At 38.8% G+C, this 26,823-nt stretch overlaps 1 protein-coding gene across 7 annotated transcripts in view; it reads right to left on the bottom strand.

Annotated features, from left to right (window-relative positions):
- The window catches only part of PITPNC1 (phosphatidylinositol transfer protein cytoplasmic 1), a 378,124-nt gene that overhangs the window by 186,216 nt on the left and 165,085 nt on the right, over window positions 1–26,823 (bottom strand). For 6 of the 7 annotated variants that reach the window (XM_072645459.1, XM_072645460.1, XM_072645455.1 and 3 more), the window contains exon 3: window positions 13,426–13,514. In XM_072645459.1, the coding sequence (XP_072501560.1) occupies window positions 13,426–13,514 (89 nt within the window). Of the gene's footprint in view, window positions 1–9,921; window positions 9,930–13,425; window positions 13,515–26,823 lie in introns of all 7 variants that reach the window. The other variant, XM_072645462.1, reaches the window with a different exon arrangement.

Raw genomic sequence — 26,823 nt, forward strand, 5'->3', positions numbered from 1 at the left:
TTGTCTCTTCAAATAATGGTTTTGGAGAGTTTCTAGGGCACAGAAAGTTTCAGCAACTTAACCCAGGGTCACAAGACCCATCTGTCAGTGGTGGGACTTGAACCCAGGTCTATACGCTCTCTGATCTGTTATGCCTTACTGCCTCTTGAATATCTGATGATAGCTTATTTCATGTAATTATCTCTTCTGAGAATTCTTTATTAAAAGCTCATCTGGTGGGTGGAAGGTGATGGTAGTGATTATGGGAGTTGGATATGTGCCAATTTTCTAGGTTATTTCTAGATCTACTTATTATTCTTTCATTTTTTTCATAGAAACTTGACAGATAAAGAGAGATTGATATTTCTTCATGACTGTACAGACTTGTCTGAGTATGTTTAATTACGTTCATATTTAAGTGCTAATTTTTAATCCTTGAAATACCACAGGGCCAACCACAATCCCTTTTTGCTCCTTTGTTATTTTATAAGATTCAGGAAGAAATAAAGACCTTTCATTTAGGTTGGTTATCTTTTCCCAGGGGAAAAATGTTATTGTATAACTCATTCTTAATTGTCCATTGGTCACTTCCAACTGGATGTCCCATCTGAAACTCAACATGTCCAAAAGAATTCGTCATCATTCCCCACAAACCCACTCTTCCTAACTTCCCTATAACTTCAGGTTATCCAGGTTTACAATCTCAATGTCATCCACAACTCATTGCTCTGAACCCCCCAAAATATTATCTCCACATCTCTCTGACAGGTCCTCTACACCCCACCAGCATAATGATTACCCAGGTCAGGTTCTCATTACCTCTCATTAGGACTACTGAAAAAGCTTCCCATTTGGTGTCCCTGACTCAAGCTGCTTCCTACACAGTGTCCAAAGTGATTTTCTTAAAGTACAGATCTGACTCAATCCCCTTACTTGGTAAACTCCAATGGCTCCCTATTACCACTAGTTTCAAAGATAAATTTCTCTGTATGGCATTTAAATCTTTCCATAATTTGGCCCCTTCCTACCTTTATAGCATTATATATTATTGTCCTCACAGCATCTCATAGATTATAAAGCCCACACATACTGAGCTACTTACTGTTACTTATTCATGATGCTCTATCTCCTATCTCTGCCTTCTTCAGTAACTGTTCCTGTGCCCAGAATGATCTCTCTCCTCATCTCCATCTCTTAAAATTCCTGCTTTCCTTCAAAATTCACCTCAAGAGCTGGTTTTTGCACAAAGGTCTTTCCCAGTGTCCCAGATATCAGAACTTTACCCAATACAGTTACCTTATATTTACTATTCATGTATCTTGTCATACAAAATACACACACACACACACACGTCTATAGTCTTATTCATCAGAATTCAAGTTCCATCAATATTTTTTTCCTTTGTATACTCAATGCTTATTATAGCACCTGTCATAAGTGCTAGGTAAGAGCTCAATAAATGATAAAACAAACAATAATTTAGCTATTTAATGAAATTGATAAAGCTAATAAATAACTGCTAGAAATTAATAACATAAATAAAGAGATATTAATAAAGAAAAAAAAAAGATAAGAGCTTAATAAATGCTTGATGATTAATTGGTTCTGGTCAATTTCTAACCCCAAATTTTTCCTGAAAAGATTTTTAGCACCATTAATCACATCCCTCTGTTTTATAAAGAAAGTATTATTTCTGCATAATGTTTTATGGTGAGAAAAAAAATGATTTGTTTTTTAAGTAACTGTTTGAAAGTATAAAACCCAAGAAATCTCCTAAGGCTATTCAAGTCAGAATTCCTCTCAAATTCTGACAGACTTACCTGGAAGGGCAAGAATAGGACCTAAGGCATGAACCAAATCATAATTATTTATTAAGCAGTTACAATGTGCCAGACACTGTACCAAATGTTAAAGATATATGGACAAACAATCACTCAATCGCTGTTCTCAAAGAACTTAAATTTTGCCAGGGGACAAATACACACACACACACACACACACACACACACACACACACACACACACACACACACACACACACACACACTGTTCAGTCATTTTCAGTCATGTCTAACTCTTGTGACCCATTAGGAGTTTTCAGGTTTCCCACTCTGTCCACTGCACCACCTAGCTGCCCATATGTAAGAATAAGTAGAAAACACTCCTTCTGGCTTATGCCCACCCTCCACCCCCAATTAGAATCTATATTTATGGGCTGAGTCTCCAGAGGGGTGCTATTACCTTGCATATTAAGGGTACCCTGCTGCGTTTTATTGTTGTTCAGTTGTGTTGGATGGTTGTTTTTTCTCCCTAAAATTTATTAATTTATTTGTTTTTAGCTTTCAACAATCACATCCTTAAGTTCCAAATTATCTCCCTCTCCTTCCCCAAGAAGGCATGCAATCTTATATGGGTTCTACACATGCATTCCTATTAAACACATTTTCACATTAGTCCTGTTGCATGGAAGAATTAAAATGAATGGGTGAAACCATGAGAAAAACAAAATATAACAAAGGAGATAATAGTCTGCTTCATTATGCATTCTGACTCCATAGTTCTTTCTCTGCATGTGGATGGTCTTTTGCCTCAAGAGTCTTTCAGAAATGTTTTAGGTCGTTGCATTGCTGTGAAATCAGTCCTCACACACTGTGGCTGTTACTGTGTATAAAGTTCTCCTGGTTCTGCTCACTTCACTCAGCATCAGTTCATATAAGTCTTTCCAGGTCTTTCTGAAGTCTGCCTATTCGTCATTTCTTATAGCACAATAGTACTCTATTATATTCATATATCACAACTTGTTCAGCCATTCCCCAACTGATGGGCATCCCCTCAATTTCCAGTTCTTAGCCACTGCAGAAAAAGCTGCTATAAATATTTTTGTGCATGAGGGTCCTTTTCCCATTTTTATGATCTCTTTCAGATATAACCCTAGAAGAGGTATTTGTTTGTGTTTTTCTTAAAGAGGCAATGGGGTTAAGGGACTTACTGCTCAGGGTAACAAAGCTAGTAAGTGCCTGAGGTCAGATTTGAACTAATTTCTTCCTGACTCCATGCCTGGCACTCTATCAGCTGTGTTACCTAGCTACCCTGCTAGATGGATACTAGCAAACTATATGGATACTAGGTGGATACTAGCAAACTATAGATCATAAGTTCCCCTGGGTGCTTTCCATTAACAGTCAACCAATGTATACAATTAGTTCTTAGCAAAACGTATTTACTAAGATGGCATAATTTTAAAAATAGCAATAAAACACTCTCTATAGAAACCTTGAGTATTCTTTTCCACAAACATACACAGTATCTGTGAGAAGAGCAGGCTGCAAATTAGAGCTCAATGGTAATGAAGCACATGCATGTACACACACACAGAACATGCACCCAAAGTAACTTACAAGTCTGGTCCTGCAGGGTCTCAATGTCCTTTCACTCCTCACAGAGTCCTCACACTGTCCCTGCCTGGGGGGTAGTGTCTGTGCTGGGTATGTTATTCACATGAGTTCCCAGGGCTGGCTCCTCAGCACAATTCTATTACTGGCTGAAAAGGCTAGCTCTACAATCCTTAACTGGCACTCTTCTTTGTCAGCAGAGGTTCAGTTCCCTAAAGCTGCTTCCAGCCTCAAGGGACTACCTTTCTGTATCTGTTTCTGTCTGGAAAGTTTCTTGCTTCAGTTGTGCCTGACCCTTTCAAACTCACGCTCCAGTTGCTGGATTGAGAAGTCTCCTTCTAGGGGAATGTTTCCAATATTAGACACCATTGCATAGGAGACAAGGAGATAAAAAATCCACTCCTCCCCCTGCTTCACTGCAGTGGTTGCAGTCCTCAAGGTTGGTCTCAGCCTGTACCTTTTAAGGGTCACCAGTAGTTGTGGCTTATCATTCTTTGTCCAATGATATTATTCCCTTCTGACTCAATCAGGTGTGTTCATGACTTAATAAGAGGGGTAAACTTAAAGAGGGAAAGGACTAGAAGTGGAGGAAGTTACTGTATACAGTGTTCTCTTGGTCCTACTCACTTAACTCTTCATCATTTCATGCAAGACATTCCATGCCATTCTAAGATCGAGCTCTTCTTTTGCTACAGCACAGTAGTATTTTATCAACACACCATAGCAAGTTGTACAGGGTAGATTTGAAATATCATGTGCAATCATCTTTTTTATTATACTATGTTATGGAAATGCTTGCTTTGTTCTGTGAATTGAAATCATGAAGGAGGCTATGGAAACAAATAGAGTTGTGGAAAGAAGGGAGAGCATTCCACGCATGGGGGACAGCCAGTACAAATGCAGTCAGTTTGAAAAAAGAATGTTAAAATTGTTTTTACATGTCATTGGGGAAAAAAATTAAAAATTAAATTAAAGAAAATAAAAAACAAATGCAGTCAGGAGACAGAGGGTTATATTTGGGGAAAGGCAACTAGGCAAGTATAGCTGAATCACAGAATATTTGTAGAGGTGTAAAGTATAAGACAATGGAAGAGAAAAAAGGTGACACGCTATGAAAGATCTAAATATAACAGAGGATTTTTATATTTGTTCGTGGAGGTAAAAGAGAACCACTGGGTTTTACTGAGGGGGGAGGGAAAAGGTAATATGGTTAGATCTGCATTTATAGAAGATAACTTTGGTGAGTAAGTAGAAAAGGGACTGGGGTGGAGCAGGCTTGAAGGAAAGAGACCATCTAGAAGACTATTGCAATAGTCCAAGCCCAAGGGGATAAGGGCCTGTATAAGAGGGTGAGTTACAATGGTAAATATATAGAGATGTGATAATAGATTAGATGTTTGGAGTGGATGAGGGTGAAGTGCTGAAGATGGCACCAAGGTTGCAGACCATGATATCAGAGAAGAGAATGGTGATGCCTTCTATGGTAGAATAAGTTAAAATAAAAATTTCTGCTTTGGACAGACTGAGTTTGAGAATCATTTGCATAGAATTATTAGTTGAATTCTGGGGGGTTTATGAGATCATGAAGTCAGAGAAGGAAAAGAAATGAGTCAACTAACTAAAAAGGAAATGTAGATAAAAGAAAAAAAGTGGGTCCAAGATAGCACTTCAGACATCACTCATAATTAGTGTGATCTAGTAGGTTCAAGATAACGAACCTGCAAAAGAAAGGGAGAAGCAACAGAGTGACAGGTAGGAGAACCAGGAAAGAATAAAGTCATGAATATCCAATCCAATAAACATTTATTAAGTGCCTACTATGTGCCAGACACTGTGTGCTAAGTGCTAGCGATACAATTTATAAATAAGAAAGACAAGCACTGGCTTCAAGAAGTTTACAATCTAACTGGGAGAGACAACACACAAAAGGAGGCATGAGGGGGAAGGGCAGAGGAAAAGGGAAAAGAGTAAGGGGGTCGCTGGCCTGAGGTTATCTTGATCCATAGAGATGAAACCAGACAGATACAGATACAGAATGGAGTGAGTCCGAAAAGTCCAGTTACTGCCCCCTATAAAGGAAAGCAGTGGGAGGAGTTGAGTACTCCACCCTCCAGCCCTCCAGTCAGAAGGAGGTGGTATCACTCAAGGTTTGGGTTAGTACCATGCACATGAGATTAGAGGTGATGAACTTAACCTGAGAGGGAGACCGTGTTCCATTGGAGTTGAAAGGAGGCCAAGCAGCAGATTTAGGGAGAGGAGAGAGTATCTAAGATGAGAGGAGGATCAGCAGGGTCAAATGTAACAGTTAGGCAGGTAAAGAAAAATAAAGGCTGAGAAAATCACCATCATATTTGACAATAAAGATGTTAATGGTAATTCTGTAGAGAATGGTTATAGTTGAGTGATGAGGTGAGAAGCCAAACTGTAAAAGACTGAGGAGTACTTGAGAAAAGGGAGTGGAGACAACACAGACAACTTCTTTTTAAGAGTTTGGCTGGGACCATGAGGACAGATGCATGCTCTAAAACTGAGGGGGAATGGTAGGTTTTAGTTTGGACAGCTTGGTAGTATAGTGGACAGAGCTCCAGACCTAGAGTCAAGAAAACTTGAGTTCAAATCCAGCCTCACATACTTACTAGCTGTGTGACCCTGAGCAAGTCACATAACTTCATTTGCCTCATCTACAAAATGAGCTGGAGAAGGCAAAATAATCTAGTCTCTTTACCAAGAAAACCCCAAATGGGGTCATAAAGAGTCATACACAGCTGAACAACAAGTTTTAGTGAAGGTCTTTTGTTTTAAGAATAGGGAGACAAGTAAGAAAGCAGTAAAGAAGTAACCAGTAGATAGGGAGACACAAGGTTAGGGAGAGATGACTGAGACTGCAAGTACACACAACTGGCTAAGATCAAGGGAACAGCAGAAAGGGGCAGTTCTAGGGTGAGGAGAATGACTTCAACTATTAGAGCAGAGGAAAAGAAGAGAGAATGATGACATCATGTGTTTCGTCCTTTGTTGCCAAAGACCATGCCATCAGAGAAATGATGACATGACTTGCACTTGACTTTGTTTTGAGTGAGGGAGGGCTGTGCAGCTCACCAGCTTCACTTGCCCTCCAGAGCCCTCTGAATACAGTGACCAGATAGTCATCAGGATGACTGGAGATAACCCAGGGATGAGGCAATTGGGGTTAAGTGACTTGCTCAAGGTCACTTGGACAGCTAGTGAGTGTCAAGTGTCTAAGGTGAGATTTGAACTCAGGTCCTTCTGACTCCTGCACTGGGGCTCTATCCACTGCACCACCTAGTTGCCCCCTGTATTACACCTATCTGCATTAGGATCACCAATTCACCTTACATATGAGTGACATTTTAAATTCAATAATTCAATTCAATAAACATTTATGAAGTGCCTACTCTGTGCCAAGCACTGTGCGAAGTGATGAGGAAATAGTCTCTGCCCTCAAGGAGCTTGCAACTTAATGGGGAAGATAACCTCCAAAAGGAAGCTAACAATGAGGTGGGCCACTAGGGGCAGTGTTCTGCTGAGTCAAAACCAGATTACTGCTAGTGTTGTGAGCCTGGCATTCCTCTGCTACCAGAGGCTCACCATATTCTGAGATCCACTTGAAAGAGGAAGGTATAAGGGTAAACAAAGTGTGTCAAAATGTCAACATGGGAAACATGAGTCCTCCAGAATCCAAAGAGTCTCATAAGTCTCTGAGCTTTAGGTTACAAGGGAATAATTGTCAGCAGGTTAATATAGACTATATCCAAAATTATCTGAGTTTTTCCCATCTACAACGTATTCCCCAAATCTTGACTGAGAAGGCCAAACTACAAATTTTCTTGGGGTTAATATCCTACACCATGGCATCTGAGTCATCAAATGATCTAAAGACTCTGCTGTCATGGTCTCATCCCACTTAGTGAACATTACATCATCAATATAATGGTACGCATCAATGCTCTCATGAAGTCTACCCCCCAAACTACAGCAGTATGAATGAGAATTTGAATAGCTCTGCGAAAGTATGGTAAAGGCATACTGAACTCCTTTCTAGATAAAGGAAAAACTTCTTATGACACCTCAATCACAGGAATACTGAAAAAGCAATTGTCAATATCAATAACCTCATACCATTCCTTCAGGGTTTGGGTTCCTTGGTCCACCATATTGACATAGGCAATAATAGCCAAAGTTATTCCTTTTTTAATTATTTCCTATAATCCACTGTTAAATCTCCAAGTACCAACCTTTTTCTTTACCAGCCACCAACAATTTTAAAATTTTTATATTTCTTGGAACCCTACATCAAGGGGCATTAAGAAGAAAAGAGACAAGTGAGCTGGTGGAGAATTGCCTCAATTTTCTTAACAAACTTAAGTTAAAGTCCTAAACTATCAGAGTTAGGAGCAAGGTGTGGGAAGTTACAGGAGAAAAGACGTAGAATTGATTTTAAAAGTGAAGAATGATGTAGAGATTCAATGAGGGAAGAATAAAAGGCCCAGTTGTCTCAGTGAGGGTTCAACTGAAGTGGTAGATGGTAAAAATAATTCAGGACTGGAGTTTGGCAAAGTATGAGGACAAAGAGGTGAAGGGTCTGCAAGTAGATGACAGTACGTAACTAATCTCTAACCACGGTAGAGATTGGGAAAATAGGAAAATGAAGTCTGAGAAGAGAGTAATGACCTGAGGAAATGGTGAGGGATGGAGGGACTGGAGGTCTCCAAGAGGAGAGATGAGAGATAAAGAAAAGGGAAATGATGATAGGAGGGCATGGCTGGATAATATCAGAGTTTGAAGGAATATTAACAAGAATGTTGAAGTTCCCTAGTTTGAGGAGAAGAGGAAGACATTGAGAAATCCTGAAATCTGAATAACTGAAACGTAACTGAATTATACATACAACACAGTTCTAAATTCAAGGTTTTTAACCTTTGAACTTGTGAACTTTTTTTAAAGATTATTTTTATAACTTTATATAATTGTTTTTTTTAATTTTATGAATTTAAAATACTCTGAGAAGGGAACCATAAGCTTTACCAGACTGCCAAACAGCAATCCAAAAAACAAAAAAGGCTAAGAATTCCTGTTCTAAGCTAGATCTAAAAAGATGGTGGCATGGAGATGAGGGCTTTGTGAATGACATCCCCAAAGAGGAGTGAGGTAAAACAATCCTGGGTGAGAGTTGGGAGCCCCGGTGGGTTAGTTGCAAAGGACCTTGAATCTTTTTCCAGCACAAAGGGAAAGATAGGTTGGGAAATGTCCCAAGATGAGCTGCTTGAGATCTGAAGGAGCCAAAGCAATCAGCACAGTAGGAAAGCATTAAAAGCAGGAACTGAGGAGGACATAGCCATGAAAAGCTATAAACAGGCTCTGCGTCCAGAACAGAGAAGAGATCAGGAAATGTCTGTGCGAAGGCAGGCTGTCATGCCAAGTCAAACTTTGGGTTGTTCTGAACAAGAGTGACTTTGACCTGAAGTACACCTGGCAATGAAACATCAGTCAGGGGGTGGGGATGGGTGGCCTAGGTGGCTTCTAAAGACCCTTCCCAATTCTAATTCTATGATATTTTGAAGGGAGAATGGGAAAAGGAGGAAACAAAATGAAAAAAAAAAGCCAGGAAAGAATCTTTTTTAACACTTTTTTTTTTAATGCTCCTGCTCCTCTCAAGGGGCTAGGAAAGTATAATTATGTCTCATTTAGACACAGGATACTGAAAACTTACAGAATGAAGTTTAAATGATTTGTCTCTACCTGTAGACACAAAAAATGGTTCAGTTCGAAGTGCTGGAAAAATTCAGTCCAAAATTCTGATTCAAAACATTTTGGTGATATGCCCTTGCTATTTTAATAAAAAATGAGGATGATGAACAGTCATAGTAATTTTTTTTTAAAAAGCTAGTATAACATCAGTTTATGGTTTGCAAATTGCTTTACATGTGTTATCTCATATGCACCTCAGAATAATCCTAGGAGGTGGATGCTGTTATGTACCCCGCATTTTATAGATGAGAAAACTGAAGCACAGAAAGGTCACACAGTAAGTGCTTGAGGCAGAATTTGAATTTAGGTCTTCCTGACTCTAGGCACACTTCTCTAACCACTGTGCCACTGTAGCTGTTGACCTATCATTTTAATATCTAATCATTTAATAAAACGGATTACAGGTCCATGAACTATATGTGACTCCAGTTTCTGTTTCCAAGTAACAACCACCATTTTAAAAAAATCTTTCTGAAAATTACTTTTCCATTGAAGAAAACTGACATACATAAAACAGACGTATCATTTTAAATTACAAAAATATATTAAATGATTTTCTTAAGCAACTGTAAAAGTACTTTAAATTAACATCAATCCATCTGAACAAATGAGAACACTTGAGCTCATACATTATATATAACCAAGTTATTGCCTGAGTTTAAATATTTCCTATTCTCAACTACTCTTCTATTTTTCATGGAACTTAGAAGAACAGACACAAGAGACATTCTAATTACTTTACTGATCTTAGTCTGAGAATTTGAAAATGATTAAAACTTACTGTGTATTCTGGTCCCAGAATTTCATTTGGAGGACAGAAGTGGGGGGGGGGAGGGAAAAAAGAGAGATGACATGATGATAAATGCCATTACTTCCACTTAATATAAACCATCTAACCAATAAATATACCAGTGAATTATAAAGACAAAAAAGATATAAAGAAAACCATCCCCCTCCCAATTACGTTAAGTGACCAGACCACCAAGATTGCTCTTGGGATGCTTTCACATGCAAAATTAATAATGACACTTCTCTTGGGTGGGCAGACAAGGGGTCAGATTGAATTTAGTTTGTGGCCAACGCAACACCAAAAGGTTAATAAAATCAGAATGTGAACCTAGAGCTTAGGTGAAAAGTCTGGGTAAAGAATGGAAGAGCCAATGTTGGAGAAGTTTTTGCAGTTCAGTTTTTAAGTGGAAAAATAATGTCCATCGACTAAGGAAAAGTTTATTCTACTGGAGCTAGAACTATGGTAGCCTGGGCTATTTCATAAGGAAAGAACTGATCCTTCTCCTTCTTTACTAGCATGAAAACTCCTTCCACTTGTAATTTATAGATTTAAAGAGTTTCCTGGGGGTACTGAGAGGTTAAGTTACTAGCCCATGGCAAAGAATATGTGTCAGAAGCAGGAATAGAACACACATCTTCCTAATTCTGAGGCTAGGTCTCTATCCTAAGGAGCCTCTCTCTACTTATTTCTGGGAGAAAACTGATATCCTAAGGAGTTGCTCTCTAACTAATTTCTTCCACAATTTCTGGGAGAATACTGAGTATACAATATACATTTAAATTCTTCCAGAATGAATCTATGCTACTTCACCTAGAGCAAGAAGTAGAATTTTCTGCATAATTATCAGAGTACAAGGGAAGTTTTTTGTGCTAGTGACCATTTTGGATAGCCATGCACAACTTATATGTCTGTCTATAAAAGATGTCTACTCTATGACATATTGGAATAGGGATAAAGATGGAAAGAACAATGGATTTTAAATCAGAAGCCCCGTGTTCAAATGATTGCTTTGTTGCTTATTAGCTGCGGGACCTTGGGCATGTCACTTTGACTTTTGGGGACTCAGTTTCCTCATCTGTTAAATGGAATGGGTAAGCTAAATGGTTGCTATGGTCTCTTCTAAGTCTAGATTCTATGATCCTAAGATGGACTAGTTTAATTTTCTCTTTTTCTTTCTTCTTCTTCTTCGAGACTGCTATTGAGAAATGACATCACCTAAAACTGGAAGGCAACAATAACAGTAGTAATAGTAGCTGACATTTGTAGAACACTTTAGAATTTACCAAGTCCTTTAGATATATTATTTCATTGGATTCTCATAACTTTATAAGAGATAGATACACACACAGAAAGAACTGTGCTTCTGTAACAGGCAAGGAGAAGAGGATTATCTATGGGACTAAATAAATACTCTGATGCCTAGACCAGTGGTCTCCATAATTTTCTCATCTTGCACCTCATCAGCAAAACATGTTTTATCACACACCCCAATGTTTATCTTTCTTTTTTGTAGTCTAGATCTGAGATTTTTTTTACTGTACAAGACAACTAGCATGGAAACTCCTTCCTCCTGTAACTGATAGATTTAAAGAGTTTCCTGGGGTCATTGAAAAGTTAAATAACTTGTCCATGGTCACACAGAATATATGTAAGAAGGAGGACTAGAACCTACATCTTCCTGATTCCAAGGCTAATCTCTCTACCTTAACTACCTATACCTACTATATCGTACTATATTTCTCCCAGAAATTATGGAAGAAATAAGAAGAGAGAGGGAGTTTAGAGCAAAGTGCATAAATTATATGAATGTGTTATTCTGCTATTTTAAGACACACAAGAAGGAAAAGTTTATGGGATAAAGACAAAATAAATAATATTTTAAAATATTTTAATAATGATTCTTTTTAATGAGAACAATGTGAGTAATTATTTGAGAAAAATCTCTATATCCTGGAGGATAGGGCAAACTTACAAATAATAATTGTTTGCCAGTAACTAATGATTCAGTTAATTCGATCAATGTAGCTAGTCAGCTAAGCAGATGAATTTCCTTTATTAGCTACTTTTTTTTCTATTAGAAGATACATAGTGTAACAATCTCTGTAACATAAAATATCTTGGGTCATAACAACTAGAGTGTAATGGATTTAAAACACAAATCATTTTTATCTATGTGTAGATATTATCATGCACAATGCAAAAACAAGGAAAAATGAACTCCCTCTTATTTCAATTCAGAAGAAAGTTTTCCATCTAAATGTATTCTGCTTTATATGAGCTTGCTTAATGGATAAGGTCATACTTTAATTTCCTATTGCTTGGATACTTTAGTTGTGTTATTGTGAGAGTATATGGAACATCAAGAAAGCCATTTTGGCTGGACTCTAGAGTGTAAGGGAAGGAAAGTAATGTATAAAAAAAATAGGAAAGGAGCCAAATTCTGAAAGGTATTAAATACTAAACAGCAATTTGTATTTGCTCCTTAAGTCAACAGGGAGACACTGGAGTTTTTTGAGTAGGGGTGACAAGGTCAGGCTTGTGTTTTAGGAAAATTGTTCTATGAGGAAGATAGTTTGGAGTGGGTCTTGAGGCAAGGAGACTAAGTAGGAAACCGCAGAAAGGGTCCAGAGAAGTAATAAGTGCCTAAATTAGGGTGGTGGCTGTGGGAGTAGAGAGAAGGGAAAGAGATGTGTGGATAGAAATGACAAGGCTTGGCAACTGACTGGATCGGTGATGGGGTAAGGAATATGGGGTAATGCTGAGGTTGTAAACTTGGGTGACTAGGAAGGTAGGGGTATTCTGGACCAACATAGAAAGTTCAGATGATGGTTCAGTTTGGAGAAAAAGGTAACAGTCTCTCCATTCCTGCTCATCCTGTGTAATTGATTCCATACCACCCCAAAATGGGGAGTGTATATATAATCAATAAGCCTTTATGAAGTATTTACTCTATGTCAGACACTGTGCTAGGTGCTGGGGACAGAAACAGAAAGAATTCAATAATCCCTATTCTCAGGAAGTTTCATGCCCAATCTCCCTCTGAGGGGGGTCCAATATGGTCACGAGGTAATTCAGGGGAAGCAAGGGAAGCATTTGGGGAGGGAAAGGAGATGCAAATAGACTTTCCCAAAGGTATTTGTGCAGTTTCTGCTGTTAGTGCACCTGTTATGGTTAGGTCATGAATGCTATGAGGGGCCAACACTTGAAAAATACAGCCAGAGAAGGGAAGTTGAGGGCTTGCACAAATAAGGGAGGGGGGTAAAAGTAGAAGAGTACTGGGCAGGGAAAGGCTAAAGGACAGGTATGGTTGTGCTCAAGACAAGCCCTACATTTGGTTCTTGTGGAGAGGGTAGGATGGACAGATAGGTCTCACCGTCAGATCTGCTAAACATACAGTGTTCTCACAACCCCTACCTGGAGACCACTGGCATAGACAATCACTTTTACCATATCTTACATTCACTGCCTGGAGGTTTGGTTTGATTGAAGACTTACCTGTAATTGTGTAAGGGTAATAGTTCCAAGCCTTCTCTGTAATATAAAATATCTTGGGAACAACAGCTCTAGCCCAGCTAGGCAATTTGCTACAAGGAAGGGGAAAAAGTAAATTAGAAATGATATAACAGCCATAAAATGCAATTGCTAGAGGAAATGGGAACATTTTGTCAAATACATGACATACCTGCCTATGGTCTTTTTTGCTATATGATAATGACTAATCATTTCATACATACAGTTGCATCTTTTTAATATGTACAAAAGAGATACAAGTTGGTCATGAATTAGGAGAAAAAAGGTCTGTGCTTGAATTCACTTCCACTTATTTGAAGAGGAAAATGATGGTAATGCTACGTCAAGAGGGTGGTGTTAAAGGAAGGTCATCTTGTAGAAATGAGATGGCCTTTGCCACAGGACAGGTCCCCTGGGCTTGAAGATTCAGTGGCTTTACGTGGTGTTGAGTGAATAAGCGCAGGAAAGTGGGGACACAGATTTCAAAAGCTGGACTTTGTCCTTGTCATTCTTCTGAGTATCAAGAGTGGAAAATAGGAACAAGAGGGTTTACAGGAAGGACCATAATAAATGTGGCGCCTGACTACATGGGCACTTCACTGAACCATGAGGCAGCTACTTTCAGAAATTCTTAAAAGAACATCGGTCTCAAATTCTTTTGTAAACTTAAAATTTTAAACATTTTTTTCTCTTCTGTTCGCTATTACTGTTTAATCCCTTCTCTTGACTCAATTTACATTTCAGACAAATTGGATTATTAGCTGTTCTACAATCACTTTTTAAAATTATTTTAAATTTTTTTATTTTCAGTTCCAAATTTTCTCTCTCTCCAGCCCCTCCTCTCCCCTCAAGAAGGCAAGAAATAGGATACCTATTATACACATCAAGTCATTCATGCAAGACATATTTCTGCATTAGCCGTGGCTGTTCTACAGTCTCAATCTGTTTTCTTTCACCACCATGGATTTCTGCAGGCTGCCTCCAAAGCCTGAAAGATATTAGCCCTGACTTAGTTCCACTTATCACATTTTTTGCTTTCTTCAATCATCCTGCCCAGCTTAAGGTACTACCTCCTTAAGGATGACTTCTGATCATATGTCTCTTTTGCTCCAAACACTCTCTCTCTACTTTGTATTATACTCAACCCTTCAGAAGAATGGAAACTCTTTGAAGATACTGTTTCACTTTTATCTTCCTAAGTCCAGTGTCAGCAGTGTTTGGCGCATTGTAAGCATGTAATAAATGCTTCATGGAATTAAAATGAAAAGTCATGTCTTCCCTATATCCTTGTGGAATGGAAGTTCTTGGAAGGCACAGCCTGCCCCAGTTTCTTCATTTTGATATTCTCAGTACTTTGTGCACAGTAGGTGCTTAATAAAAGCTTCATTGAATGTTCATGAATTACACAGAGCAGGCCCCAAGAATCCTCCATGAAATTCTAACTTGCTTGTCTTTTTCAACACTGAATTTTGGGTCAAGGTAGAAGTCTCTTCTTTTTTAATCTCCCATTACCATTTTGCAATTTTTCTCATTTTAATACCTGTAGTCAACTACTGGTGTCTAATGTCTAATGCATGAAACCTGGAAAGATGTCTCAGTCTTTCAATCCCTGAGAATTGCATGCTGGGAGCAAGGCAAGAAGCAGGTTGGAATTCCAAGGAGACTAAACCAACAAAAAAGATTTTTGAAAACAACAACACCAAGCCCAATAACTCTTCCTGGATTTGGGATTCAAATGAAACCTGAACTCAGGAAACGCAAAGAGGGTCTGGATATTCAAATTCCCTTCTTTTCACATGGTGGAAGGTTTCCAGGTTCTATTTCATTCCAGACAGCTATTCAAACCCTACAGAGATACCTGGGATCTTTATCAGGATTAAACAAATGATGAAATTGAAATTTTCCAAACAGGAGAGAGCATCAGACCAATGCAATTGCTCTCAGGTGGGATGTGAGAAGCCAAGCTGAAGCAGTTCTATAATTCACCTAGCAATTCTTCTTGCTGATCTAATACAGATTTTCGTACCCCTAGTAACTGTCTCAATAAGTAACTCAGCAGTAACTGTCCATTTACCTTACACTCACACTACTCAAATGGGCAGGTCTGCCTCCTGGAAGAGGGTGTATAGCTTTTAATAATGATTGAATCCATAAGTCATTGGGTTTGAGTACAGTGGGAGTTGGTGCTCACAACTGGGGAAATAAAACTGAACTTCTAGGCAAGATGAGGCCACAACAAAAACCATATGTGAATATACTCTTGGCAGTTACCACCCCACACAGTTTTGCAATATTGGGCTATGTCAGAAGCCATGGATTCTACTCACTGGCAAGTAGTGTTCTCATGGGTTTAATTTACTGAAACAGGGTTGGACAATTGCCCACCCAACACAGACCAGGCAGAGCTCCAGGACTCCAGGGCAACCACAGAAATTGTAGAAGCTTAAGTCACTGTTGTTCACTTCCCCCTGGAAAAGTGCCAACTCAATTTAATTCAACAAGCATTTATTAAATGCCTACTGTATGTTAGAACAGAAAACCAAAACGGGACTTGTACTCAAAGGGCTTACATTTTCCCTGGGAGGGGAGAGAAGGAATCAGAGAAGTTAGAGATTCACCAAGGCAGAGGTGGGCATGCTGGATATGGGGTCAGCCACCAGGGGTTGGGAAACTTCAGCCTCGAGGTCTTGAGTGTAGCTGTTGACTGAGTCCAAGTTTTACAAAACAAAACCTTTATTAAGAGGATTTGTTCTGTGAAGCTTGGATTCAGTCACAGGGCTGCACTTCAGGACTTAGAGGACCACATGACGCCTCACTGCAGCAGGTTTCCCACCTAGTCACCTTGTGCAAAGGTAGAAGATGGAATGTCACCATTCTGGAGAGTAATTTAGAACTATGCCCAAAGGGCTATAACAACATGCATACCTTTTGACTCAGAAATACCACTACTAGGTCTGTACACCAAGAAGATTTTAAAAAATAAAAAAGGAAAAAGAGCTATATGTCAAAAAATATTTATAGCAGTTCTTTTTGTGGTGTCAAGGAATCAGAAATCAAAGAGATGCCCATCAATTGGGGAATGGTTGAACAAAGTTCAGTATATGATTGTGATAGAATACTATTGTACTGTAAGAAATAACGAGTAAGATCCATGGAAAACATGGAAAGACTTACATAAACTGATGCAAAGTGAAATGAGCAGAACCAGAAAAACATTGTATATAGTAATAGCAATATTGTATGAGAATCAACTGTGAATTACTCAATTATTCTCAGAAATCTAATATCCAAGACAATTCCAAAGAACTTATGATGAAAAATGCTATCTACACTAAGGGTTGAATAGGTTGATTTGGAAAAGGAAGGAGACATAAGCTATTGCTAATTAGCCTTAAAGAGGGCTTATTATTCCCACACTATTGGTAGGCAACTTATAAAAGCAGAGAGATCAGGCCTCTGTGATGGCATTCATTAAAATGGGCCTGATACTGTGTTTAAGAACTGATTGTGCACAAAAGAGTCCCTTCCCTCTCCCATCCCTAAACTAAGTTCTTTGATAGCAAGGACTGCCCATAGAAGAAATTTAATAAGGAAGGGAGGGAGGGAAGAAGGAAGGAGCAGAACGCTAAGGAGTCTATTTACTTAGGTGGATTTCCCTGCTGTATGTGAGGTCTTAGGTGCAAGAGTCTAAGGGACTGGGACCTTCTTAGCTTATCCTTCTTAGCCCCCAAAAGAGCCTGCTGAATCCTTAACATCTCCTTAAAGGATCCAAGCTTCAGATTAACAAATGGAAGAGACCTTGGAGATCACCTCCTCCAACAACTCCACTGCAGAGAGGAGGAAACATGGTCCAGAGAAAAAAAGTAGCCTACCCAAGTGGAAGTAAAGGACAAAACCAAGATTGGAACCCAAGTTTTCAGACTCCAAATCCAATGGCCTTTCTGTTGCACCACACCACCTTCTAAAGCATTCCTTAGTATCTTGGGCACATCACCTTTGTCAGAAGTCTCAGGACTCTTACACAGTATCAAATTTTATTCTCTTTTTGAACCATTTGACAAAAATCTCTTGGCATAGTCCCATTCCTCATTAAAACAACTCATATTTATCCCTACAAGACTTTTTGACTTCGAGAGCATTCGCATCACAACAACTTTGAGATAGGTAACCAAAATACTGTCCCAATTTTACCAAAAATGAAGCTGAGGGAGCCAGTGCTTTCAACAAGAAACTTTCTGACTTAAAGCCCCTCTGTTAGAAATGTTGGAATAGTTATTCATAAAAGGCTGTCATTTTCCCAGACAAGGAAAATCTTGAACGGAATTGAATCTTATCCTTTTTGGAAATGGTCAAGGCTCTAGAGTATTTTAATTGTTATGTTCAACTAATGTATAGTCAATTTTATACTACAATGGCTTTTTTCCTGTCATTAATTAATGGCTTTAGCTCATGTGAAAGGATTCATTTAGCTGAGATTGACAATAAGACTTTATTTCATTTCAGAAAGGAAGCCATCCTGTTATAAGTTATTTACAAGACCTGGTCCTAAGGAATTTACAGCATCTTCTATGCTAAGCCTCCTGCAAATTTTTAAACCTCCTAACAAGCCTCTTCCTAGGCATCCAATTCCCCTTGGAGAGTCATTATTTGCATCTAATTCCCCTGAGAAAGTAAATGTTTTTTCTCCCTACATCAAAAACTTATCACTGTCTAAAAAGGAAAAAGAAATTTAATTAGTTCCCACGGCTGCTGCCACTTTCATGATCTCAGCTGTCATGTGTCCTACAATTCTAAGGAGTCATCTCTGCCATTCAGATTCTTCATTTAGTGTGAAATATATTCCAGTCTCCTAGTGGATCAAATAATGTCTCCTACTTCTTCATAAAAGGAGAGGAAAGGTGGCACAGTGGAATGAACACTGGCTTTAAAGATAGAAAATTTAGTTTAGGCAGCTGGTGTGTAAGTGGCAAGATCGTAGGACTCAAAAGTCAGAAAAATCTGAGTTCTAATTCTGCCTCAGACATTCTTCAGCTAGGTGACCCTGGGTAAATCACTTACTCTCTCTTGGCCTCAGGTTTCTCATCTGTAAAATGGAAATACAAAACAAGGAAAGAATGGACATTCATTAAGCTATTGTAACAATATTATTATTTAATTTTGCATATTTAATATTATGACAAAATATTACTATAATATTTACCTTCCAAAGTTCTTGTGAGGATCAAATGTATAAATACATATAAAAGTAGCTAGGCAACATAGCGATAGACCACTAAGGCTAAAGTGAGCAAAGCCAGAATTCCAATCAGACCCTCACTTGGCTTTGTAACTTTGTGCAAGGCACTGAATCTCTGTTTGCCTCACATTCCCCATCTATAAAATGGGGGAGTAATAGCATCTACCTCCCAGAGTTGTTGTGAAGATCTAGGAGATATTATGTGTAAAGCAGAAGCACAATGCCTGGCACATAGTAAGTTTTATATAAATGTTAGTTATTATTATCATTAAAGCCATTTGAAAACTTTAAAATGCACATAAATGATAGCTATTGTGATTATTAGTGTAGAATTATGGTTTTGCCCTTCATCAGATGAGCAGCCTCAACTTTGTCTCAGTTTTGTCCTCCATAAAATGAAATTATATTTATACTATACATCCCAAAATGGACATACGTTCTGTGTGCATGTATATGTACGTATGTATGTATGTATGTGTGTGTGCATATCTCAGTAGTATGGACAGACATCAAATGAAAAGTTATAGCACTTTATAACCATAAAATTATTATGTAAATGCAGCTACTTTTATAATTCCTACCCTAAAGTTCTTTTCTTTGGTGTAGTACGGAAACGACCCTGGATTTCAGAGTAAAAGCTGTGAGGGGTTCTACTAAGCTAAAAGGGCTTTAAGTCCAGGCCTAGTGACTAAATGTGTGTCATCTCAAGACCAGCCTAAGTTTGGAGGAAGACGTTCACCCACAAGTCAGGCTAGCCAGAGAGTTGTAAATTTTTCAGTCACAGCATTCATGAAAAATGTCAACTAATGTGTCAGGAGAGGGAGTATACAATCTTGGATCCTTGAAGTGCCTTCTCAGCAGAGGGTCTCACTCCCTGTTTTCAAGGGAAATAGGGGGTATCTACCATGAGCTTAGAATCTTTTCCTACTCTCCTCACCAAGCAACCCATTTTGGGTCCTCTCTCCTTTCTAGGCTTTTATGACCCTTTTCTCTGTTGGTTCTCCTCCTCCCTGTCTGATCACTCCTCAGTCTCCTGTGTTGGTTCTTCATCCATGTCATGACCTCTAATGGCAGATATCCCCAAAGGTTTTGTCCTTGGTTCCCTTCTGTTTTTCCATATTATCTTACTTGGTGACTTCCTCAGCTCCCACGGATTCAATGATTATCTTTATACAGATGAGTATATATATATATATATATCTGTATATCCAGTCCTATTCTCTCTGCTGACTTATGGTCACATCCAAAATGGATGTCCCATAGGCACCTCAAACTCAACATTTCCATATCATCTTTTCTTATAAAGGGCTTTTTAAGTCTGTCCTTCCAGACTGCTTACACTTTACTCACCTCACCTCAGGTACCCTTCCATCCAGTGACTGTGGCCCCCTTGCTCTTCTTAGCACAAGACACTCCATCTCCCAGTGTTAAATTTCTACTGACTCTACCCCATGTCTATAATTCTTTCCCCTTCCTCACCAATGCCTCTTGGCTTCTGTCAAATCCCTGCTAAAATCCTCCCTTATACAAGAAACTTTTCTTGGTCCTATTTAATATCAGCGTCTTCTCTCTGAGATCATCTCCAATTAATTCTGTAGCCATCTTGTTTATACCTAGCTGTTTGCATTGTAGACTCCCCACTCCCCCATCCCCAGTCAGACTCTGAAGTCCTTGAGTGTAGGAACTCTTTGACTTTCTTTGTGTTCCTAATGCTTAGCACAGGGAGGCATATAATAGGTGATTAATAGATGCTTGTTGACTTGACGTGACTTCGGGACCAAGACTGGTCGTTACAATTACAGGGGCTTCATTTTCAATTTTTGCTTTTTGTGGATCTTTACATTTATATCGTTGCATTCGTTGTGTATGTTGTTTTTCTTGGTACTGCTTATTTCATTTGCATCAGTTTATATTTATATCTATTTTTATATTTATATTATTATTATTTATTTGGTTGTTGTTGTTCAGTTGAGTCTAACCCTTTGTGACTCCATTTGGGGTTTTCTTGGCAAAGATATTGGAGTGATTTTGCCATTTCCTTCTCAAGCTCATTTTACAGATGAGGAATCTGTGGTAAAGAGAGTTAAGTGAATTGCCCAGGGTCACACAGCTAGTAAGTATCTGAGACTGGATTTGAACTCAGATCTTCCAGATTCCAGGACTGGCACTCTTTCCACTGTACCACCTCCCTGCCCATCAGTTCAAATGCACCTTCCCAAGTCTTCCTGTATTCACCATATCCATCAACAATAAGGTTGCGTTCTATTCACACCAAAATTTGCTTTATCGTTCTTCAACTGACAGACTCCTACTTTGTTTCTAATTCTTTGGTACTACTAAAAGTGCCACTAAAATCATTTTGGTGTATATTGTATCTTTCTGTCTTTGAGGAGGTATCCATTCTCAAAGGACAAGGCAGTTTTGAATAACTGCCTTGTTAACAGAAAGCCTTAATTCAGTCACATAACTTGTATAAGGGAGAGGAAGAGTCTTAAACCTACTATTCAGCAATAGTCAAATGATGAGAGAAATTTAGGCAAAGCCCCCCAGGCTCCTCCCCCACATACACTTTACAAAGCTAGAACAATAGTTCTCAAACTCTTTGGTCTGATGACCCCTATACACTCTTTAAAAATTAATATGGGTCCCCTTTGTTTATACGGGTTAAATCTATCAATATTACCATGTTAAAAATTAAAATATCTTGGTAATATTAAATTAGTTTTGACCTTGCAGGCCAACATGAAAGAGTTTCATGGATCCCCAAGGGTTGCCTGGAGCACATTCTGAGAACCACTGAGCTGAAAAGTAACTCAGTTATCAATTGACAATTATGAAATTGTTGAGGATTGCGAAGCAGATGGGTTCCTAAGAAGATCCTGATGACAGAAAAATTGAAAAATTATATTAACAGGTGGGCATTCCTATTTCTGAAAATGCCTCACTTTAAAAAGGTAATAGCTAGCATTATGCAGCATTTTTAGTTCTGCAGAGTGCTACATATACATTATCTCATTTGATCTTCATAGTAAACCTAGCAGGTAGGTGCTATTATTGCCCTGATTTTACAGATGAGGAAACTGAGGCAGACCGTGGTTAAATGATTTGCCCAGGGTTACACAGGGGCAAACAGGTGGCCTACTGGATAGGGCACTAGGCCTGGAGTCAGCGAGACTCATCTTTCTGAATTCAAATCTGACCTCAGACACTTACTAGCTGTGTCACCCTGGGCAAGTCATTTAATCCTGTTTGCCTCAGTTCCTCATTTGTAAAATGAACTGGAGAAGGAAATGGCAAACCATTTATTCTGCTATTATCTGCCAAGAAAACCCTAAATGGGTTCACCAAATGTCAGACAAAACTGACAGATGACTAAGCAACAATATTATTAAGCTGAAGGTCATCTACAGTAGGTGGATGACCAGAATGATGAAATACCTTGAGTCCATGTTCTATGAGGATCAGTTGAAGGAACTGGGATGTTTAGCGTGAAAGAAGACAGAATTACAGGTGCCATGACAGCTATCTACTATCAAGTATTGAAGGGGGGAATAATGTGGAAAACTGTTTTGTTTGACCCCAGATAGCAGAATCAAGAACAAGGTGTGAAAACTATAAAGACACAAATTTAGGCCTGATGTTAAGAAATACTTGCTGTCAAGTATTTAATAAGTAACTGAGTTGTTCAAAAGTGACATGCACTCTTTTGGGAGATGGTGGGTTCTGACTCCTTAGAGATCTTCATCAAGAGATTCTAAAACCATTTGTTGGGTATGGACACGTAAGGATTCCCTTTTGGTTATGAGGGAAATAGTATTTGTCTGTCTCCTACTACTACTTCCCGAAAAGAGAGGTTGATAATGTAAGAAAAAAAACACCAAATCAGGAGAGATCTGAATACCTTTCTTTATGCCCTGTTGCTTTCACTAAATAGTTGTGGGATTTTGGACAAATTTTTGAAGTCCTCTCCTCCTGTTGGTAAATTCTTGCCTGGAACCTCCATTTGAGCTTGTTCCTGAGCTGGTGGAATCTTCCCCTTTTCCTTCCCCAATTTTTATGCATTGTTTTTCTCTATTAGAATTTAAGCTTTTTGAAGGGAGGGACCGTCTGTCTTTCTGCTTGTATTTGTATTTCCAGTACTGAGTAAAAAGGAGCTTAATAAATGCTCTGTCTATATCTATCTATCTATCTATCTATCTATCTATCTATCTATCTATCTATCTTTTACGATCTGTTTCTTTATCTGTAAAATGAGAGAATTGGACTACATGATCTTTGAGACCTGTTTTGGACCTAAAAATATCTATGGTCTTCCATGGGGAAAATCTGTCCACATGATATATATTCGCCACTTTTCTAGCCTTTCAATGGACAATTCAACCAGACAGTATGTTGGTGACCATGAAGGGAAGAAGCAGGCTTGTTCCTGTACATTTTGTAAGTAAACAATAAATATACAAATCCTTTAAAAAACAGCATGCAAATAAGAACCTATTATATCAATAGATTTCTGTAAAAGGACTTCAGTGTTTATTAAGAACAGATTCAACTTCCTCTCCATGCCAAAGGTACCACTTTATTTTATGGGCTCCCTTTCCAAATAGCCCCCAAGATCAGTAAATAGAGGCTACTGTGGGAGAAAATGAGTAATAGGAATAATTTTGCTCTTAGCCCAAACAGCTTGGCAACAGAAACATCAGATGGGAGAGACAGGCTCAGACTCTGGCCACGCATCTTCTAAACCATTGTATGTTTAGGTAAAGAAATCTGAACTTGAGTAAAACTCTCCACCAACTTTCAAAAAACCATTTTAGCAATACTTGGACTAATTAGATTTTACCTAACTCCTCTTTCCTCCAGGCTAGACTTAGGAGAGAATTAGGAAGAGAAAAGGAATGAAGTCCAGCTATCCTGGTCTATGTACCCTGGAAACAAGAGTGTTCAGAACAGGTTGAAGGTGTAACATTCCAAAAGTCTAAACATGGAAAGTGATATTCGCCTTTGGGCAAAGAACTATGGAGTCTGAATGCAAGTCAAGACGTATTATTTTCTTTCCCTTTTTTTCTTTCTTGTGGTTTTTCAGTTTGGTTCTGAGTCTTTTTCCAACATGACTATTGTAGAAATATGTTTTAAAAAAAAGAAAGTATAACAAACATCTCCAAAACACCTCCCCACATACATATGTGTGTATGTACATATATATACATATAATAGATATGTATACATACATATACATATAAAACTACTAACTGTAAATAATAAAAGATAAGGACAGAACCTGTAAGAGCGGGGGGAGGTATTGACATCATCATCCACTGGAGGGTTCCAGGTCGGTCAATTCTTCTTCTTCATCCCACACTGTTTTCCTTATTTTCCACATTTGCCTCCCCCTTGGTTCCACTATATCATAAATGACTTTCGAGGCTAGTATATTTCACCTGAGTAGTACAAATCCTACAGGGCCACATATGTTATGGACCCATGCTTGATGACAAAAATGAAGTAGGAGGGTGTATATGGACAAAACATTCAGCTATGGCCACTCAGTTTGTGTCTGAGGCCCAGTCGAGTCAACTCTGTGTGCCTGAATTTCCTCAGGCAGATGAAGAAGACAAACTTGATGGTGTCTAGGGTCCCTTCTAGATCTAAATTCTGTAACTGTGGATGAAGTTTACAATCCCACTTTGTCCTGGCATCTATTCTCAATCTAACCAGAAACTTCTCAAGTGGAGAGAACAACAACATTGATCTTAACTGGGTTTTCTTATTGGTCTGTGTTGGCCACCATGAAATACAGGGAAAGGCAGAGAGCCAGTTCCCCAGTTTGGGAAGTAAACAGAGGAGATTTTAGCTAAAGTTTCTCATTTAATGCCAACAATACACAGTCACATTAAGAAACTTACACAATCTCACGTCCTCAAACCCTAAGGACCATTTAAGGGTTCCTATGTCATGCGGAAAGGGGCCATTTACACTTAATGATAGAAAAGACAGAACATTCTTTCCTTATACAGCAAGTACACAGTGTGGTGTTTAGGGCTGATGGGAGATATGTTGTTCTCTCCACATGGATCAAATCAGATATTAGAGAGACATCATAGTTAGAAGTTGGCAACTCTCCCTGACAGGCACCTGCCAGGACAGGCTAATTAATCTAGCATCCGTTTGATGAAGAACATGACACTTCATGACTGAAAAACAAACCCCAAAATAGATTCCATCTTTTCTACAATTCCAACCCCCATGCCAGCCACACCTCCACCCTAACCCCAGACCAGATTCTCTCCCCAAAGCACTCCAGTAGGAAGGGGTTAGGAAGATGGTACACAAAGAGTTGTTGCAAAAAGGGGTAAAATTATCTGATTTGGGGTGACAGTCATTATTTAGAGAAAGCGTTCTCTGGGTTTTATGAACTTGTTTTTATTTTTAAATACTAATAATTATTTCAATACAGTCAGTTTCCATAGGGAATTTCTACCCTTTTTTTTATCTATTTAAAAACATAACTTTTAAAAGGGGTCTACAGGCTTCACCAGACTGTAAAAGGGGCCCATCACACACACACACACACACACACACACACACACACACACACACACACACACACACACACAAAAGCCTAATAATGTCTAATCTTGAGAGAGGCGTCATGGCACAGTCAGTAAAGAGCTAGGTGACAAAACAGATAGAGTGTTGGTTTGAAATCAATATGACCTGAGTTGCAATCCTGTCACAGACAATTTACTAGGCAGTGGTCCTGGGCAAGTCACTTATCATCTCAGCCTCAGGTACCTCACAGGGGTACCTTAAAAAGAGATAAAAGGATTGTGATAATTTTAAAGTGCTCTATGAATATAGAAGCAAGAAAGCATTTATTTGTTTATTATGTGCTAGGCAATGTGCTAAGCACTTTTATAAGTGTTATTAAATGACCCTGGAGGTAGGTGCTATTTATCTCCATTTTAAAGAAAACTGAGGCAGGAAGAGGTTAAATTACTTGCTCAGGCTCATATAGTTAGCAAGTATCTGAGACCAGATTTGAATTTAAGGCTTCCAGAAGCCAAGTCTAACGCTCTGTCCATTTCATCACTTAACTAATTCTGGCACTTGAGGCATCTAAATCACCTTCTGCTAAGGATGAGAAAAAAAATGAAGAGCTCAAAGAATACACCCTGAAAATAAATAAAGGATAGCCTATGTGATGGTTGCTTGTTATGTTTGTAGAAGTAGAAGTGATCCCTGACTGGGTCAGAAGACCTTGGAGTTCATTGATGCTGCATGCCTGGAGTGAGATTAGACTCGGGAAAGACTAGAGAAGCAACAAATCAGAGTTTTAGAGAGAAAAGATGGCCCACTCAACATGACCCTTGATTCCTTGCACCTGTGCCCTAGAGACGGTTAAGAGCTGACTTCTGCAGTGAGAATCATTTATTCTAACCCACATGACTCTCTGTGGTTTTCTTGGCAAAGATAGGGGTGTAGTTCCTTCTTCAGCTCATTTCATAAATTAGGAAAAATGAAGCAAGTAGGATTAAGTGACTTGCCCAGGGTCACACAACTAATAAGTGTCTGAAGCCAGATTTGAACTCAGGAAGATGAGTCTTCCTGATTCCAGGCCCTACACCAGGGATGGGGAACCTGTGGTCTCAAGGCCACCTGTGGCCTTTCAGGTCCTCAAGTGTGGTCTTTTGACTAAATCCAAGTTTTACAGAATAAATCCTTTTTAAAGGGGATTTGCTTATTATGAATTTTGGATTTAGTGAAAGGGTCACACTGGAGGAACTAGAGAGCCACAGGGCAGCCTTGAGGCTGCAGGTTCCCCACTCCAGGTCTGTTCTATCCACCGTACCACCTAGCTAGCCTTCACTTGACTACAGAAGTCATTTTCACATTTGGTCAGTGGCAGACAGTTTGTAATTTCATTAAACCCAAGTACCTGTGGTATCTTTCCTATCATAACAGGAGTTCTTTGAGAGCACAGTTCAATCCGTGCTTTTCTATGTATGCCAAATATCTCATATAGTGAAAGATTCCATAAAGATTTAATGGTTTCTGCATATTTGAATATGTACAAAAATAAAATAATTACACTGTTCTCTGTGCCTCAGAGTTGCTTTATCTTCAACGTGGGATAGGCTCATTTTACA

The sequence above is a fragment of the Notamacropus eugenii genome, chromosome 2, assembly GCF_028372415.1.
Source record: "Notamacropus eugenii isolate mMacEug1 chromosome 2, mMacEug1.pri_v2, whole genome shotgun sequence".
NCBI classification, from domain to species: Eukaryota; Metazoa; Chordata; class Mammalia; order Diprotodontia; family Macropodidae; genus Notamacropus; species Notamacropus eugenii.